General features: G+C 44.2%; 1 protein-coding gene across 1 annotated transcript in view; it reads left to right on the top strand.

Moving 5' to 3' along the window:
- Nucleotides 1-19,549, top strand: part of LOC144119656 (uncharacterized) — a 591,617-nt gene that overhangs the window by 219,233 nt on the left and 352,835 nt on the right. The window contains exon 2 of the mRNA XM_077652222.1: nt 424-477. Coding sequence (XP_077508348.1) covers nt 424-477 — 54 coding nt within the window. The remainder of the gene's footprint in view (nt 1-423; nt 478-19,549) is intronic.

Genomic DNA, 19,549 nt, shown 5'->3' with positions numbered 1-19,549 from the left:
AACGCGTGAAACACTCTGGATTGCGAGACATACACTCTGTATATGTAGAAGTCCACTTCTTTCACCGTCACCTCGAATGCGAGGATAAATGTTGTAGTTCAGGGTCAATATGCTCTATATTCTGTGTAAATACAAGAGGATTAATAAACACGTCACTAAAATATTTTTGAATCCGCAGACACATGGTGTTCTTTTCCTTTTGTGGAGAAGGGGCATATCCGCCAGCGGTTCCCATCGCCGTTAGGCAGCATTACTTACAGACTCTGCACTGCGGGAGGTGTTGGTAAGGACGCAGTCAAGGGTTTCTTCGCGGACTTCATTTCCAGTTCTTATCTATTTCTCTTCTAACAGTGTTTTCCGTGTGTGTGTGTGTGTGTGTGTGTGTGTGTGTGTGTTGAGCCAATGTTTCCCCCCTTTTTCCAGGAACACACCGACTGCAGGCTGTACTGGGACGACCCACGCTTAGGGGTTTATCATGTAAGCAGCCTTTGAGCTCAGCATAGACGCCACTGCTGCTGATATGGCTGCTTCTTGCTCATGCTCTGCACACTTGCTCTTTCTTTCCTTTGGGCCCTCACACATCTGCACAACTACGCACGTGCACATTGCCCTGTAGGCACTAGCATCTGCATCTTTCATCTGCGCTCTTCTGCATTTCACAGTAATTATTTTTTTTAATCTGTGTTTTCTATATATACGTTTCTCGTTATTACAAGTTAGAGCACACTAAGCCTTACTATATAGAAAGATAAAAACAACCAACAACAAGGATTAATAAATAGGTTTAAAGCAGGAGATTCATCTCGCGGTTAAATAAAGTTAGCTTTAACCTCAATTGAAACAAAACACGAAAACATGAAACAAAACACGCAAGCAATGCAACAACATACATTGCTTACCGGAGATATTGGCTCAAAGTTCTTTTTTTGCTAAGCTTGAACCTTTGTACGCGAAACTAAACTATAGTAACAGATATTAAGGCAGAATATCCCTGTTATGATCAGCCATGACCTCGACTGAAATAAACACGAGAGAGAGCGAACATACATTGCATGCTGCAAATATTGTTGTAAAGCTTTTTTTTCTCTTCCTTTTTTTTCTGGATAAGTTTGTATTTTTATATTTAGGAATGGTTCTTTGGGATGCGAAAAATTTATGCCTGGAACGGCGATAACTGTCAATAAGTTCCAGACGACTTGACCGTTTTATTCATTTACTTCTGTCGAAGCCTAAACGTTTTAGTAGACAGTAGCTGCTGCACTTTTTGCAACTTGCTTGCCAGACCGCTTTGCCTGGAAATCACTGCCATGTGACGGACACGTCGGATGTGCATGCGTCCTTTTCAGCAAAAAACGCGGCTATATGCAGCGCTTGAACGTCAGTGTTTTTTCTCTTCACTGAAACTGACTGTCAGAGTGACCGCTACCTTGACAAGTAGCAATAAACGAAGAGGGACTGCTCGCAAAGTTGACTGTAATCTCAGCTACAGTCGGGAGCCGCTCAAGTACGAAACGGCGAATTTCCCTCAAAAGAGGCTCTTCAGCCAATGGCACTGGCCGATTGTCTTTACATCATGAAAATTTCTTTTGCACCTCATAGCATGACATGGTAGGGAGCCGGCAGGTGCAAAGAGATTAATCACGGATTAACCACGAAGTCATGATTATGAGCCGACGTCGTTGGCTGGACAGCTTGCTTTGAATGGCGTTCGCCGATTCTTTCCTGAGTTGTATGCACTATAGCTTTCACAATGCAAAACATCGGTATTGTAAAAACGTACTTTTCACTCTATGTCATTCTGCAAGAGTGTAAAGACATACCAAGCTGAAATAAGCGGCCTTCATTGCAACCACGCTCATAAATTTTAATGGGCGAATAAAAAATGCAGTGAAAAGTATGCGTCAATCACATTTATCTGCGATCGAGTCTTATCAACATGTGAAAAGCCTTATTAGTATAGCAGCCCACGGGATTCAATGCATGACGTCTTCTATAACGCAAACGTCGAACATGACAACTCCACTGAAACGTAACAATCCCTCTTCAAAAGCTTCAGTGGTATAATAAACAGGGTGAATTTTAAGCAACCTATATTTATTAACTCCTTACCATTGAAGTTTTAGTGGCCGCAGTGTTACACTGTCAAAAGCGTATAACACACTTTTGCGTACAATAAGGCTAAGAGATATAGGTTATATTCTTGAAATAAACAATAAGTTTTAGTCTTAATTACAAAACGTACCAAAAGAAATTTATATAGCCCTTTCAACAGCCACGGACTTCTATTTGCTTGCTTTCCTTATAAATTCTGCGAAACAAAAATTGCGCCAACAACTTCAAGATATTGCTAATACATTTAAGCTATCGTTAAGCGAGCCATGATATGATAAATTTTAAAAAAATGCTGGCCTTTAGTTCGCAAACGCGATAGAAGGTATAAAGCAAGAATCGTCAGCATTACGTCGCTTTGTAGCCACCCGCTATCCCCTTCCACCTCAGGAAAAAAATATATAAGTAGAAAACAAAACAGATCTGGGCTTGGTGACTAAATATAAAGTATCACAGTAACTTAAAAGGTTGGGAATCGGTAAATGATACGCTTTTTCAGCAGGCGCTTTTTAACTCTGTTACAGACGCCTTCGGGAAAAGCTGTTTCTTATACCTTGCATCCCGACAACATTTTCGATATACCAAATCACGTATATACTCACGTGAAGCTTCACTCTATCGTAGCGTCAACCTGAAAACGTTTTTAATTACATGATCTTGTGCGAAGCGGTTTGCTTTCAACCCTGTTTCTAAATTGATCGAAATCCCAATACCAGTCGAGAGCCATCGCTATTTCAATGCCCACAAGCATTTCTCGCTGAGTTCCTTTGAATTGTTAGAGATGAAATGCTGATAAAGGTGTCACCATGTCTCCGACCAAACCGTTGCATCGACGTGTCGGTAATTCACTCAGCCTCCAGATCATATAAACGATCATTGCGAGGTAAAGTTACTTAAGACGATCTTTTGTGCCGCACCGATCACCAAGCGGTAGAGCATCTTCCTCTTATGCGCGAAGTACTCAGTTTGAACCGTAGAACTTCCAAGAAACCAGCTGTTCATTAAACAGGTATCAACACCCTTGGATCTTTTTAAGCCGTGAAAGGCATAGAAAAGGGGCTTCACGCATAGAAAAGGGGCCAGAAAGTGTATGGTCAGAGCGCTTCAGTCGTGTAACCGTTAACGCGTGTAACTTCCCTTACAAAATTGTCTCTAGACAGTCTATAGATTTCTTGTAGACTCTATTGCCTTCTTGTAGATCTGTATTTTGGTCTATTCATAATCTATAGACTATCTATGAACAAAAGTATACTAAAAGTGTATGGCCATAGAGAGAGAGGGAGAGGAAGACAAACGGAAAGGCAGGGAGGTTAACTAGGCAGCGCCCGGTATGCTACCCATACCGGATCATAAATCTACAGATTATCTATAGACTGTATATAGGATTTGTATTCCCTATAGACTGTTCTCTAGGGTATGTCTACAGAGAGTCTGTAGACTTTGTAGTCAAAAGTCTGTGGGCAGTTGATAGACTGCGTAAAGAAAAAGTCTAGTTAGTATCACAAAATTTGTGAACAGTAGCACAAGAAAAGGCCTGGACGTGACATAAACAGACAGGACTTAGCTTCACCAGACTCCTCTGCAAACGTTTCAGGTGGATGGAGTCTTAGCGCATTAAAGCCTGGCTTTACTGGCATAACATATTGCACCTTGGGAGGTTACGACGCTTTATATACCATGCTTGGCACTTGACAACGACTTAGGTGACGACTACAGCAATTATTCCAGGGTTCATTTACATTCTGTTATTTTTCTTAAGCGCTAAAAGCGCTTTCGAAAAATGACAAACATGCGCCAACTAGCCCCATCCGCCACTCTTCTGACGTTCCTGTGAAATTCGCCGCGAGATGAAAAGCTGAGTACACGAGCCAAATTGCGCCCGGTCAGCAAAATTTGTCTCTCAGAAAAAAAAAACGAACGGATAGGCATGTTACCTTGGATTCAGCGGACACCTAAAATAAAGAATGAACAGCGTGCAAGCGGGCCGTTAGAAGCACAACATAATTCGCAGGCTCCTGGAAGGCGTTGACGCGACGACGAACAAAATGCTACCAACCCGCTCCCACTGAACAAATTCCCAATTTAAAGGGACGAAATATTCGAGCGCCGTCCTCATCCCCCGACACCTCTGTTGGTGAATTAATCGCCTACTGACCCACCTATTCTTCTGAGGGTTCCATGAGGTGGCCGCACACTCAAGGCGCATATTACGAATCGTAGGCTAAGTTCCTACGGCGCCTTCATACTGCAATATTACAGGCATTGGCATGTCCAAGCATTTGGACCAGAATGATTGGCCTGTGATAAAAACTGTACAAGGGTGTGTAGCGAACGCTTCTTATGTAGAGATCCGGAAAAAATAATTAAAAAGGATGTGTCTTCAAGGAAAGATTACATTTCACAGAGGTTGATGCAGCACATTATAGCTTTGGTGTTGTGCTACAGAGTTTGATGAGGCACGTAGGTACTGGCTCACATCGCCCCCTCTCTACTGTGTAAAAGACGCATGCAGAAGAAACTCCCTTGCCTAATTCAAAGCGTGGAAGCCCGACGTTGAAAGTTACAGTGCGAATGGCTTGATCTTGTAAAGCCCTTGTGTCATACATGACCTTCCAACAACTCCTGAACAGATCCTCCCCATCAAGTGTCTCGGCAGCCCAACAAAGGCTTTTCGAGGTGGAGGTAGGCGAAGCCTTCTGTAATATACGGCGACCCGACGACCCTAATCACAACGCTAACTTTCAGCAATGTTTTCGGGTCTAAAGATTCGGATATGTATTTTCACTTCTCTGAGGAAGAGATAATCGCCATTTTCGCTTGTTACAGACGGTAGTCAGCGCAGTGATCCAGTGGTATGACGTATTCTGCTCTTGCAAGCCTTGGCCAAGAGGGTCGATGCGCAATTTTGGGCCTTCATAACGTGTCTTGGAGTGAAGGCACTTTTCACAACGATTTCAAGTAGAGTGCTCTGGTTGCACTTCTAAAACCTGGAAGGGTAAAGTTCAACTTTACATCACACCATTTTTACATACAGGAAATTATACCTGAAGTATTGCCAACTATATTCAGAAGTAATGTCCGAGTCTTGACGCTGCCGCTCGTATGTCGAAAATTTGGTTGAAATCGTAACATTCGTACAGCACTACACCCGCCGCGGTGGCTCAGTGGTTAGGGCGCTCGACATCTGATCCGGAGTTCCCGGGTTCGAACCCGACCGCGGCGGCTGCGCTTTTATGGAGGAAAAACGCTAATGCGCCCGTGTGCTGTGCGATGTCAGTGCACGTTAAAGATCCCCAGGTGGTCGAAATTATTCCGGAGCCCTCCACTACGGCACCTCTTCTTCCTTTCCTCTTTCACTCCCTCTTTTATCCCTTCCCTTACGGCGCGGTTCAGGTGTCCAACGATATATGAGACAGATACTGCGCCATTTCCTTTCCCCAAAAACCAATTATATATATATATATATATATATATATATATATATATATATATATATATATATATATATATATATATATATATATATATATATATATATATATATATATATATATATATATATATATATATATATATATATATGTGTGTGTGTGTGTGTATATATATATACACAACACTACAGATATTTAAAGCGAAAACTGTTTTTATCGACGTCAAAGTCGCATTCAATGATGTAACGAGACAGACCATGCTGGATGATTTAGAAGCTGCCGAAATCAGCTGTCGCTTGTTCCACTGGATAGGCAGTCAGTATTTATCATACAAGCTGCTCTTTGTGCAGCTTGAGGATAGACCAACGTCCTCTCATTACACTTCATGTGAAGTCACTAAAATCCAGCGTTCTTAAACCTTGATGTTGTCAGCATGGTCGACTTGCTGCCAAAATCAACCATGCTCAACATTTACGCGGACGATGAATGCATTTGGGCATCACGGATGACACGCCTAGAAGATGGTGTGCGAGCTCAGAAGGCGGAGTTGATACATGCAGATTCCAGTCGCGATGTATACTTTTGGGGTATTTACACGCAAGACAATATCTTCGTTTGTCAGACTTTATATGGTAAAGTGATTGCCTGCGAAAGACGCCATCAATTTTCTGAAGTCATCATCGATGGAAACCTATAAATATAATAAGAAAGAGACTGACAACAGTTGTTCCTTTCCGCTCGTTTTTCGGTGAAAAGTCAAGGTTTACGTCAATGCGGCCGATGCTATAAAGGTACGTTCGCCATTCTTGGGGCATACTGCGGCAGTCTGCCTGTACATAGGCACATTTGAAGTCAAGATATCCACAAGCGCAAGATAATGTCATGGAGAAGACGAAGCTGGCAGTGGCGCGTGACGGAGCGCTCACTCTAGACCAGCGGCCAATAAAGCATCTCATTTGCATCGTTCATCGCGTGTTTTTCTTCGGCTGGCTGCCAAGTAACATTTGGCGAAGCTTGCGGGCTACCACCACCCGACTCTCATCCTCCTGGTGATCATGCTTCGGAGCCCCCTTGTCTGAATCCTTCCGTACGGTTCCTGGTCCACGTCGCTCCACAGTGCCCCAGCCTGCCAGACCCGAACCGACCTCACCATTGCTCCCCCGCCCCGTCCCCCACCCCGACAACCCGACACGACGAACTGGAACCGACGCGATGATCCGACCTACCGACCTCACCGACCCGAGCCGCCTCTCAAATGTGAAGACACCGCCCCCCTGCCCATGCCATTCGGCGCGTCCAATGGCATAGACCGTCGGCTGCTGACGACCTGCGGCTCAGAAGCTTCCTGGACCAGGACTCATTCGTTTTTCTGTTTCATCGTGGCGGCCAGTACTGCACCACCTTGCCATTTCTGTTTTACCTTCCTTTCGAGCCCATCACTATTTTCCTCGCCTCTTCATCACTGGCTTTTTTTTATGTTCGTGACAAGCGCTAGTTGGCCCCGGGTAGTATCACGAACAAGACGAAGCTGGCGGTGGCGCATGACGGAACGTTCTCTCTAGGCCAGCGGCCATTGAATCATCTCTTCGTCATCGTTCATAGCTTCTCATTTTCCGGCTGGCCGCCACGCAGCATTATCGACACCTGCGTAGGCCTGCCGAAATGTGCATTGACTGCAGCGCCTGTTACCGTCCGCCGTGAACGATCCATCACTATATTAAATGAGGTTGAGACGCCGAGAGCTTGTGTTGTGCCCCTTTCTCGGGTCCCCTGTCACCAGCTCCGAAACGTTCCTGCTGTCCGGCCACGCCCTACGTTTGCCAATGTCCAAGATGCTCATCGCGCCTTACCGGCCTGCCAGTTTACCCTAGCCTCGAGACCGTCTACGCTTTTCTGGTGCCTTCGTCAGCCTCCAGGGCTCCTCTGTGTACCCGGCGTTAGAAAGAAAGCCAGGATCCCGTCGGCTCCGCTCAAACAAATCACTCATTGGCATTCACCCAAGCGCACCCATACGGCTATAAAGGAAAGCTATACAGCTTTCTCAGAAACTTGGCAGTTAAAGAAAAATTCGTCCTGGTCCGGGGTTCGAACCCAAGACCACCGCTTCACCAGAGCAGTCACTCTACCAACTGAGTAACCGGGACAGCAAACTTATGGTAGTTCGAGAGCGAATTGATCAATAGCTCGAAGTAGGAAGAGTGTTGGTCAAATGTTTAGGAGAATCTCCCAAAGAGGAGTAAATTTGTATTAAGGGAGTAATTACTCGTTTACATCCACCCGAGCGCAGCCATACGGCTACAAAGGTAAGCTATACAGCTTCCTCAGAGACTTCGCAGTAAAAGAAAAAAATTTCTTTGAGATTTAAGCTCGTCTGTGTATAAAATGACGTTGCACCTATCTTGCTATATTCTGCCCGCCCTCCCGGATCAGTATGACAATCTGAGGCACGTAGATTCCATACGTCGAAGGGGCATTTTTTGTATTAATCTGTCACGATAACCAAGACCTGTTTCTTGGTGGTACTAAAGGAAAAGGAAAATTAGTTTCTCTCCACCCTACCCCATAGTCATTTATTATCCATTAAAAAAACTTCAGGGTGGCCGAGGGAATGTATTACGAGAAATCTTAAGAGTGTGCTTATGATTTTAGTCCAGTAGATGACAAAATAGCTTCTTATTCCTAGCAGAAATGTCCCATAACAGGTTCTGCTTATGCTCGCTTACGAAGGCAGTGCAGATTTTTAATTTTTCCTTGTCAGTATTTTCTCATTATTTAGCATTTTATTATCCGTCGTGCCTTCCAGAATACTGTATTCAACCGTAGGCAGGACGTTAACTTCACTTTTGTTTTCCAACAAGCAAAAAATGGTACAAAACAAAATCAAGAAAATCGACTGTGCGGAATTTAAACTTCCTTCTTCAGTGAGTTGATTTTTTGTGTTTTATCTTCTGCTCGAACAAACTCGCGATGATATATCGCCAAATTTTTCCCATTATTCCTCAGGTCGATTTCGAAGCTGGCGCAAAATTTCTAAAGACGATTTCTCCGAGTATCCGCAGAAGTGTCCAATTTTCATTAACATAATTTTTTGTGTGTGCGGAAAGGAAATAATAATAATAATAATAATAAAAATAATAATAATAATAATTGTTTTTTTTTTGGAAAGGAAATGGCGCAATATCTGTCTCGTATATCGTTAGACACCTGAACCGCGCAGTGAGGGAAGGAATAAAGGAGGGAGTGAAAGAAGAAAGGAAAAGAGAGGTGCCGTAGTGGAGGGCTTCGGCATAATTTGTACCACCTGGGGATCTTTAACGTGCACTAACGTCGCACAGCACACAGGCGCCTTAGCGTTTTGCCTCCATAAAAACGCGGCAGCTGCGTTTTTATAGAGGCAAAACGCCAAGGCGCCCGTGTGCTGTGCGACGTCAGTCCACGTTAAAGATCCCCAGGTTGTACAAATTATTCCGGAGCCCTCCACAACGACACCAATGGAGCAGTAATTGTCTCACCTCTCGATGGACACCCAAAACACACCAAAAAGGGAGTGAGGAAGGTGTAAACGAAACAAGAAAAAGAGAAAGAGGTGCCGTAGCGGAGGACTCCGCTTTCATTATTATGCGAAAGACGTTTTCGAAATAACTAGAAGAATAAGAATGGGGAGGAGCACATATGGCAGGTTATCTCAGATCATGAATTGCAGCTTACCACTATCCCTCAAGAGAAAAGTATACAACAGATTTATCTTTCCGGCACTCACCTATTACGCAGAAACACGGAGGCTAACAAAAAGGATTCAGCTTAAGTTAGGGACAGCGCAGCCAGCTATGCAAAGACAAATGATATCTGCAACGTTAATGAACGGTGGCGGGCAGAGTGGGTGAGGGAACAAACGCGTGTTACTGACGTCTTAGTCAAAATCAAGAGGAAGAAATGGGCTTGGGCAGGGCATGCCGTGCGAAGGCAAGATAACCGCTGGTCCTTAAGGGTAACGGAGTGGATTCCAAGAGAACGCAACCATACCAGGAGGCGGAAGAAAGTTAGATGGGCGGATGAGATTAAGAAGCTTGCGAGGATACAGTGGCCACATCTGGCGAAGGACCGGGCGGACTGGGGAGACATGGTAGAGGCCTTTGCCCTGCAGTGGGCGTAGTTAGGCTGATTATGATGTTTTCGTCGTAGAGGTCCACATGCGAGAACAAAACAAGGAAACACTTACTCGGGAGCACTTACCCCACCAGACAGCTTCATAAAAGAGCTCACCGTACGTCTACTAGAAGACGTTAAACCACTCACCTATATTATCAGTGTTTTGCCTCAGCCTTGTGATTCGTGAACACGCTGGTGTGCCAGAGTTTCGTGAAACCGCTTTTTGTTTAGTCCTCGTCCCTAAATTCTATTACCATTCCAACGTACGCTCCAGCACTACACGGCAGGGTATCGAAGAGCCCATTAAACATGCCTGCGCTGACCTTTCCTTTGTTCGCTTCCCGGTTGGCTGCAACTGCAGTTCGCGGGACGGCCTACAGGCGGCGGACTAATAGGAAATGGTGGATCCAGTTCACGGTTTCCGAGAATCAAAGGAATCCATTGGGTCAATACCTTAACGCAGATATTCACGAGGGAAACAAATCTCTTTTTCTTTTTCTTTTTCCATAGCACAATTTGGAAATTTAAAACAGCCAGTCATTTTCTTCAGTTAGCTTTGCTCCCCTTAAAGGTAACAGCTGCCTGAAAGCTCGAAAATATTGCTTCGAAATCAAGGCTGTAAGAGATTCTGTTTGTTGTCCTCGGGCTATGGTTTTCTCAGAGTCAGGAGGTACTGAATAAAAAATCTTGTGCTCACGCAAAAGTGTTAACTGCCATATGTTCTGGCCTCAACATTTTGCGTTGGCCTCTTTTGACTAGAGTTTCATAATGAAGCAATAGATTCTTAAAAAGACAATGAAGAAAACTAAATAAAGTTTTGTTCTCAGTAAAAATTGATAGCTTTGCTTTTTGCGGCCCTGGTGACGTTTGTTCAGCAGCAAATTAGCGTTAATTGCTGAGAAATGAGGATTTGAAAATGGAATACCGTTTTCTTGTTATTCATTATTATTAACAATGTTATGGACTATGTGATCGCTGTAATGTTACAAACTTTGTGATCTTTCTTACACACTCGGCTGTGGCCTTCGTGATCGCTGATTAAAACTCGATGGAGGTGCGATGAAAGTAGCGTCTTTGTCAACAGAACACGGAAATAAATCGGTGAAGGTGAAATGCAGTTTGTCCTCAGAGTCCCTTTATTTCAGGAGGATGTTGTAAATCTCAGAGTGCACCGTTGGCACCGAGCCTTTGCGCCGCCCTCAAAGTAAACTGACTAGAATCACTAAATACGTTTCCTCCATTATTTTGCACATCGGCTGTTCTGTTTAGCGGCCGCGGTGTTCGGTTTGTGATGGTTTTCTGAAAGAAGTTCTGACCCAAATGCCTCAGGAAGGCGGCAACCTTTTCCTCCGACAGGAAATGCCAAGCCTCTGACTGTTAAACTCTAAACGGCTCTAATTCTTGGCACGCGTAAGCGGTCCTACAAATGACAGCAACGACAAATGAAGGCACGTAGCTTGCATTGAGCATATTTGCCCGTCTTTCTAGGGGAAAACGAACCTAATAAATTAGTGTTCGCATGTCGCAGAAGCCTCTGGAGCATGATAATGTGTAGATACTGTGTCTAAAAAAGTTAAGCTGTCTTTCGCTCATTTTTTTTCAGGCGCCTATAAAGGAAACCAAGCCTGTTTATTGATAAGAAATACCGCAGTTAAAAATACTATTTTCTCTTGACTAATCAAGCGGTGATGCTGTCGTCCAAGGGCAGTATAGCCATGAAAAATTTTTTAGTAAATTGTTCTAGTTTGGCGGCCCTTGCGGATTCAAACACAGTGCCGGGGCGAAATTTCCTGAACTATTCATATGCGGCGAAAAAAGACTTCGTTTTTTTTTTTTGCAGCTGCGTTTGGTTATTTTAGGCGCGAGGCCAGATCAATGAGCTAATTTGACTGAGAGCAGCTTTCTGCGTCTCTGGCTGAAAAAAAAAGATCGCTGTCTCTTTCATCAGCACGGAGTCACTTGTTCCAAACTTCAAGAGAAGGACGAAGAGGAGGAGGTGGAGGAGGAGGAAAGGCAGGGAGGTTAACTTTAAGAATAACCGGTTTGCTACCCTGCACGTAAAGGGTAAATAGTGGGGTAAAGGGGTGAGGGGATAAAAAAAAATGAAGGAGAGTTGAGGAGCGTGATTGTTCAGCACGGAGTCACTTGCCGCAAAGTTGAGGAGCGTGATTGTTCGTAGGGGCCGTGATTACAGTATGTCAGCGAAGTTTCGCAGCGACGCAATATAGGAAGGCCTTTATTTAAGAGCAAGCGCCGTCGGAGCATGTACTGGCCGAAAGCTTCGGCGTTCACTGACTGTTTTCCCAAGATAGCGTTGCCCAAGCTATGCTCAGACATAAGGAATACGTCAGCCGTGTAGCGGGCGCTGTCGAAAATGTTTATCTCATATTTGGTGAACCGGTCGAGGTGAAAACTCTGGGAATGTATGTACTCACTTGGGGCAACGGGGCATGATGCGACACTATTGTCCCGTTCCCAACTTCGCCTAAGGAAAGGGGGCAAAGACTTAAATTTTCTTCACTCCAGGTTTCATTTTTCCTTGTATATATATATATATATATATATATATATATATATATATATATATATATATATATATATATATATATATATATATATATATATATATATATATATATATATATATATATCTTTCCACTCTTCTTCTTCTGCTTATCTAGCTCTCTACGTTCTTGAGCATCCTGCCCTATTCATCCTTTTCTTCTTGTTCTTTGTTTTTCTAGTGTTTTCAGTCTCATTTTTCTTCTGGGACCTGTAGGGGACCTCCCTGTCTGAAGTAAATAGCGTTGGTGCTGTCGAGTAATATACTGCAGCCGAAAACATTGCAGCCAACTGGCTAGCCACTAAGGAAATTGAGAGGGTGATGTTGCGCTAGTCAGCCACTAGTCGGCGAACTCAATCGGCCCTTCCCATGTGAACCTCGGAAATGCCCATTTTGCCTATACTCCAGCTGTAGCTATGTCACGCAGTTGGTGTTTGGAAGGTGGCCGGTTTCGTGATGATTGCGGCATATGCATCATTGTCACTCCTTTGTCTGTAAGGGCGAGAAATACTTTTTTTTCTTCAATCTAAATTAGGTCATATTTGAGGCGGGGATATCCAACACTAAACATGCCTTTTTTTTTTCAGAAGACCCGTCAGTAAGTTGAGATTTGTTTGCAGAAATTCTGCGAGGACAGGAGTGTTAGACACTAACCGCCCCCACTGCCCGACGATGAAGCCTAGCTCTTATCCCCGACTTAAAGCTTCGTGCGCTGACCTTACACTGACTCAGCTTAGGTTGCCTGCCGTTCTCGATTCCTACTCTAAAAAAGAAATCTCTTTAGAGTGAGTCAGAATTTTTTGCTCTTTCTGACATTTTTTAAGCCAATGTGCTGCCAGAATATTAGCATGTTTATGTTGTTTACGGTCCCAAAGCAGTAAGCCACCTCTGACGCATGCCGTAAGGACGAACTACAGATTCACTCGTAGTAGAGAGGATTCATCAGTCTCCGCTGACATCTCAACGGAGTGTATTGTTCTATTTCTCCACCATCGAGCTTCGACCTAATCTTTTCTAACTATAAAATTCGCGATCTCCTGCTCAACAGCACAATGTTAAGATGCTTCGTTGTCGTTTAAAATAGCGGCTAGCCTAAGGCGAGCCACTATGGCATGAGAACAAAGCCTCTGCGACGCTTATTAAATGCCTGAATACAAAAAGCCACGTGGTATGAAAGGCCGCTTCGTAATTGACCGGCCGTCCGTGCACGTGGTAATCATGGCAGTTGGAGGGACGCTAGCTGCGAGCGTCGACCTATAGATAATTGATATTCCTGTGAAAACATTTGCGAGTGTGACCTGATAATTCCTCGAAGCCGAGTCCGAGTGGCTTCAATAGAGAGCAATCCCATGCAGTCCCATTCAATATCGAAGAATGGTAAACCGCTCTCGGTGTAACAGGGCGTATAAAAAAGGCGTTTACGGAACTGAATGCCGGCACCAATCGATTAGGCGCATGTCGCGCCAACCCCACGCCCACCTGATGCGGTGCAGTACGTAGTGTTTGACCTCATCGCGTAGGCGGGAGGTTGACACGACAGGTGACTGCTACTCTACTGCATTGATGCCCCCTTTATACTTGTTTAACACCACCCCGGCCGCGCGCGCGCTGTCGGCTGTGACGCCTACCCTGACAACTCTCTGTTCCTGCCCACGCGCCACTCACTCTGTGCACTTCCTTCTCTGCTATATCCTCACGCTCGACATCCCCTTTGCTGGAAGAGCCCGGTCCTGGCTGCATTCCGTCTAAAACTACTGTTGTTTTTGGTGGTCCGCCGAACTGCAGCCGAACTGCAGCTTCAACCCACCCACATTACCCATCACACGAACCCAGGGCGCGTATTGAAGTGCTCTTTATTTCTCTCTCTTTCTCTTCCTCGCGGGGCCTTCCTCTTTCCTCACTATTAAGTGCTTTCAAGGAAGGAGGAAAACACGTGGTGCTCGTACTGCGAATATGGGCAGAGCGCTCGCGCTGACGCTTGCTTCGTGCTTGCCACTCTTACGCGTGACGGCTCAGCACTTCTTGTTTTGATCCAAAAGTGATCGATCGTGGTAGTATTAATAATAATAATAATAATAATAATAATAATAATAATAATAATAATAATAATAATAATAATAATAATAATAATTAGTGTTGTGAAAATGGAAGGCGCACGAAAATTTTCGCAACTGAAGGGATAAAGGAAGGGTTGAAAGGTAGAAAAAAACAGACAGCACAGTGGACGCCTCCAGATGAAATCAATTGGAGTTCTTTTAACAAGCGCTGACACCACGTGGAACAGGGCTCACTGGCATCTTTCGCACTTAGCCCCCTCCGCCGCGGTGGCTGAGTGGGTTCGGGGCTCTACTGCTGACCCGAAAGACGCGGGTTCCACCCCGGCCGCGGTGGTCGAATTTCGATGGAGGCGAAATTCTAGAGGCCCGTGTACTGTACGATGTCAGTGCCCGTTAAAGAACCCCAGGTGGTCGAAATTTCCGGAGACCTTCACTACGGCGTCTCTCATAGCCTGAGTCGCTTTGGGACGTTAAAACCGCACTTAGCCTCAAGTATCAAATGAGGATACTGCGGTGGCACAGTGGCCGCGGAGTGCAGAGGTCCAACATTGGGTACTTTCCTCACGAATGTCCGACGTCACATACAGCTTCGACAGCGATGATGACCATATTATGCGCTGACATCAGAACCCAAGAGCGCTTAGTTACAACGTAATATGAAAGCGACTGTGGCGATTGTTTTTTCTGAGAGAATACCTCCGTCAGCGACTGAAACTATTTTTGTTTTGATGCATGATATCTGACAAAGTTTGGTACCGATATGACAGACACTTTTTCTGCTTATTTCTGAACTCCATTCTAATTTAAATTAGCTGGTATAGCTGTTTACATAAGTGTTTACATTTAACACTTTCGTAAATAAAACCCCAGGGGCGGTAAATGATTAAAGAGAAAGTGCACAAGTTTTTTATGTCACCAATTAACAAAGCTTTGTTCTGTGCAATAAAGCCATTAGTTCTTTTAAAGTTGCCAAGTACTCATGAAAATAAGTCACACTGTAGCATAAATATCCACAGTATAATGGTACTTATAAAAATAATGTCCAAAATCTATTCTACGTGTATGTAGAAAAAGTTTGAACTTTATTGCACTTCTTTTGCCTTGAGCTTCATGTTTAAAAACCAGGATTATTCTACTGCCAGTCTGAAGGAAAAACCGACGGGATGACTGATTAAAATAACAGAAAAACTAAAAGCTGAGAAAATCAGCCTCAGTATTAACTAGCTCATTCGCCTTGTTTATCGCCTTGCATGATTTATTTTTATTTTTTTTGTAACGAAATGCGGAGTCGCAACCAACGCAAGCACTTATCTTCTGATTTCTGCTGTTCGTGGTGACAGGAAAATGTCGCCGTTCCGTCATCGTAAACCCGCAGAATTCGTGATTCCCATGGCCACCAGAAGTGCGATTCACTTAGAATTTTTTGCGACCACCGATGAAGAAAACGTCATTTCATTATATTTTCTGCATATCATTGTAATCTCTCGTCGCGAGAGAGATGAATGCTCGACGTTTACGAAAAATTAGGTTCAAAAATCGAAAATTTTCTCCAAATTGGCCATTTTATTTGTCGCGTTCACTCTTAAAGAGACAAATTAGTTTTTTTTTTTTTTTAGGAAAGGAAATCGCACAGTAGCTTTCACACTTCTCGATGGACGAGGACAAATATTATAAGTTGGACACACAATTAAATCAGAAAGAGATCACTCTCACTGGAAATGGAGCATTCATTTATAAGCCAAAAACGACAAAAAAAACTCAAATATAGGTGTTGTCATCAACGACCTATTTCGCAAATGAAATACGTGCAATGACACCAACTTAGGCAGCAAATCTCAGAGGCTATTCTACCATGCCATTCACTTCAAAACGGTGGCAACGGAGTCCTGAGATCTAAATCCACTTTTCATGGTAGTAAGTTCGCAATTTGTTGCTTGACAAGGGTCAAGCGAGCCAGAATGAAAACCCTGATAACGAAACTTTTATCAGCTAGAAATTATTTTAAAAAATGTAAAACAGGTGTCTCCGCCACTGGAGGCTTAAAACAAACTGCAATGTGTCTGGCTTTTTCTTTTTTGCGGATCAATGAGGCTAAGTTACATGCATGTTTCTTACTATTACCTAGAGGGAAAGCTGGCGGCACTGCACTTCAGCCACCATGGACACCCAAAGCATCATAGGCCAGTGAGCTACTTGGTGCGGGACAGTCCGATTGTTTCGGGAACACAGAGTGGCAGTGGCGTTACTGAGATGTCCCATTTTGTCCATGGCGCGAACGTAGTGCGCAAAAGCCATATAACGAAAACGCAACAGCACACGACGGCAATGACAGGTTTGGTTTTTTGAAATGCCATTAAATAAACCTCTGAAAGTTTTTAAGCTACAACATTTTTTTAAAACATAGTTCTTTTTTTAAAAGTGAGCCTGTTAAACACGAAATATTAGTTTCTGTCGTATTCAATACTTGGCCAATAGGAAAGGAAGCCATCTGTTAATTTGGGCAAACATTGCATTTACATGCTTTTCTGTGCGTTTGTTGCAATTTATTGACAGGATATCGAATTTCAGGGCATTTTTGATTATCCAACATGATCACGGAGTCTATCTTTGTCTTGGCATCACAAATTTGAATCGTGGATTTGGGAAAAGAATTCTCGCCAATAAATACGTCTTTCGGTGCCTAAAAACTATCAACATAGCCAGAAGGGACCACCGAATCAAATTTCACTAAAACCAATTCTCTTGGTAGCTATCCTTTTATGATATGAGTGAAAAGAAAAGAAACTGAAAAGGGTAGAGACGAAAAGTTGTTGGGTGCCCGTTTGTTAGCCTTGAAAGAACTCTATGGATCTAGTGATTGTGAAAACGGGCTCAAAACTAAAACATCACTGCGCAGCGTTATGATTAATTAGAAACCATTTTGTACCTTCACTTTCGGCCTCGAGCGGTGCTAGCGCAGAAGTATATCTTGACGTCATGCGCGACAGGCTAGCCTGGACTACCAAATGACTCATGACGTCTGCGTCACCGGCAAGCACAAGTTGTCCTTGTGAACAAACGCTAGGTTCCGTGACGACACAATAATCGGGGCAAGCGCACCGTGACGTAACTCGATGCGGTTGGAAATGCCGAGTGGCTCCGCAGACAACATTCAAAATTATATTGGATTACGTTTCACTCAACGCCTGCGACTGAATCTTGCTAGAAAGCATCTCCTTAATTACGTCCGTTAAACAAATCTTATCAGTTGTTCGCGTTTGCAATTATCTGCCTGTACCGCTTTAATTTGTTGAATAAAGTTAGCCTAGTGGAGTAAATTATCTGCTAAACGGGCTCATACGAAACGCTTGTACCGAACGAATCAGTTTTTAAAACTGTAGAGCGCGTGGCCATAGCATAATAAAAAGAAGTAAAAAAAAATAGCTGCGTGTAAATTGTAAACTAAGTTTCCTTGAACTTAATTAAAGATTACGCACGCTGTTCTTCTGTCTTGGCAACAAAGATGAATACATAACTATAGCTTATAACTTATTTTAGGCCACCGCAATTTAGCGCTTAAAAATATTAATACCACCGAGATCAAATCATTCACCTTCCTCATTAACCTCATCCCTCCAGCGCAGTTTCCTATAAGCGCAGGCTATGTAAATGCGAAGGAAAGAAAAAAAAACGAAGCCTTTCTTTTCAATGAAATAAAAGAAGTCCTTATATATCCATACAGGAAGGCCTGTGATTCCACCAGTTAGAGAAAATAAGATCGTATACAGCGGAGTGCTTAGGCCTTTACGCATCAACGCAATGCCACTACGCCACATGATTCGCGCAGATGTAAATGGAAGGAGGGCATCGACGGTTATGGAATAAAAACGCACCTTGCGCAGGTCGCTTCCAAACATGAATCGTGTACGGCTGCGTTTTTATGGAGGAAAAACGCTAAGGCACCCGTGTGCTGTGCGATGTAAGTGCACGTTAAAGATCCCCAGGTGGTCGAAATTATTCCGGAGCCCTCCACTACGGCACCGCATTCTTCCTATCTTCTTTCACTCCCTCCCTTATTCCTTCCCTTACGGCGCGGTTCAGGTGTCCAACGATATATGAGACAGATACTGCGCCAGTTCCTTTCCCCAAAAACCAATTATTATTATTAGTACGCCTGCAGATCCTCGCTAGTGCTGGAGGCTTACCACCTCTAAGCTCCTAGTTCACTCCTTCTCTCCTGCACCTTCCTTTCGCACTGTTGACGGGCGCTGTCATCGGCGGAGAAATAAACCACTCCTGAAAGTAGTCGTACACGAATAACAACCGTTTACAATCCTCTATTGCCTAAACGGATTACTTACAAAGAAACGCTGGGAAAAAGCGGCACAGACACAAAAAGAAAAAGCCGGCATGTGTAACGAAATCTTAGCACTAGACGGCACCAGCCCCTCTGTCTTCTTTTCCAAGACCAGACCCGATAAAGCCTCGAGCGCCGAAGCATTTACCTTCTTCCAGCGTTGATAGCGTTCAACGAGCTCGATCGTTTTCTCCACTGTGGAGTTGAAACGCTGGAAGCAAAAATGGAGAGGAGAAAAAAAAGAAATGGATGGGAGGGATTCAACGAGTGAGCTTAGGAGGGCAGTATACACACATGGAGCGTCCGTTTCCGCGTGAAGACCCCGTTTGTTACAGGCTTGTAGTCTCAGTGTGCTTTTGCGTGTGTTTGATTCTACGTGCGCCTGTCTGACCCGAAGAGCGCCGCGAAACGCGGGGGATCGCAGCGCCACCTCTAATTCAAGGCACGGACAATGCTCTATAGCGCATCTATCTATATATATGTACTCCACCTCCGACCCAGGAGCCCACGCATCGGTCTTGTTGTCGAGTGTTCGGCGAGGATAAAAACCAGATACGGGATGAAAGCGATAATACTCGTTGCAGAAATGATGAGGTCACGTACGCTTTCGGCCGCCGCGGAAAGGTCAGGCCGGCGGGATATATACACAGACTGTAAGCCGCGAAAAGGCACAAAGGGAGAAACTCTCTCTCTTTCTCTCTCTCTCTCTTTCACCACCTTTTCTCGCTTTTCTTCTGACTTGTACATCCTTTCGCGCACCCACGCGTTCTGAGGCGAAGCCTGCAATCGGAGTTAATCTTAGCACCATATGGGTCCCGTAATATATCGCCCTTTCGACGCCGTTCCTTATGGCTGTCGTGTACCCTTATGGCGGGAGGCGCGCGTTCATACTGGCGACGACGCT

This window comes from Amblyomma americanum, chromosome 2 (genome assembly GCF_052857255.1).
Source record: "Amblyomma americanum isolate KBUSLIRL-KWMA chromosome 2, ASM5285725v1, whole genome shotgun sequence".
Taxonomy (NCBI): domain Eukaryota; kingdom Metazoa; phylum Arthropoda; class Arachnida; order Ixodida; family Ixodidae; genus Amblyomma; species Amblyomma americanum.
The sequence above is the reverse complement of the archived record's forward strand: the minus strand, read 5'-3'. Positions and strand labels throughout refer to the sequence as shown.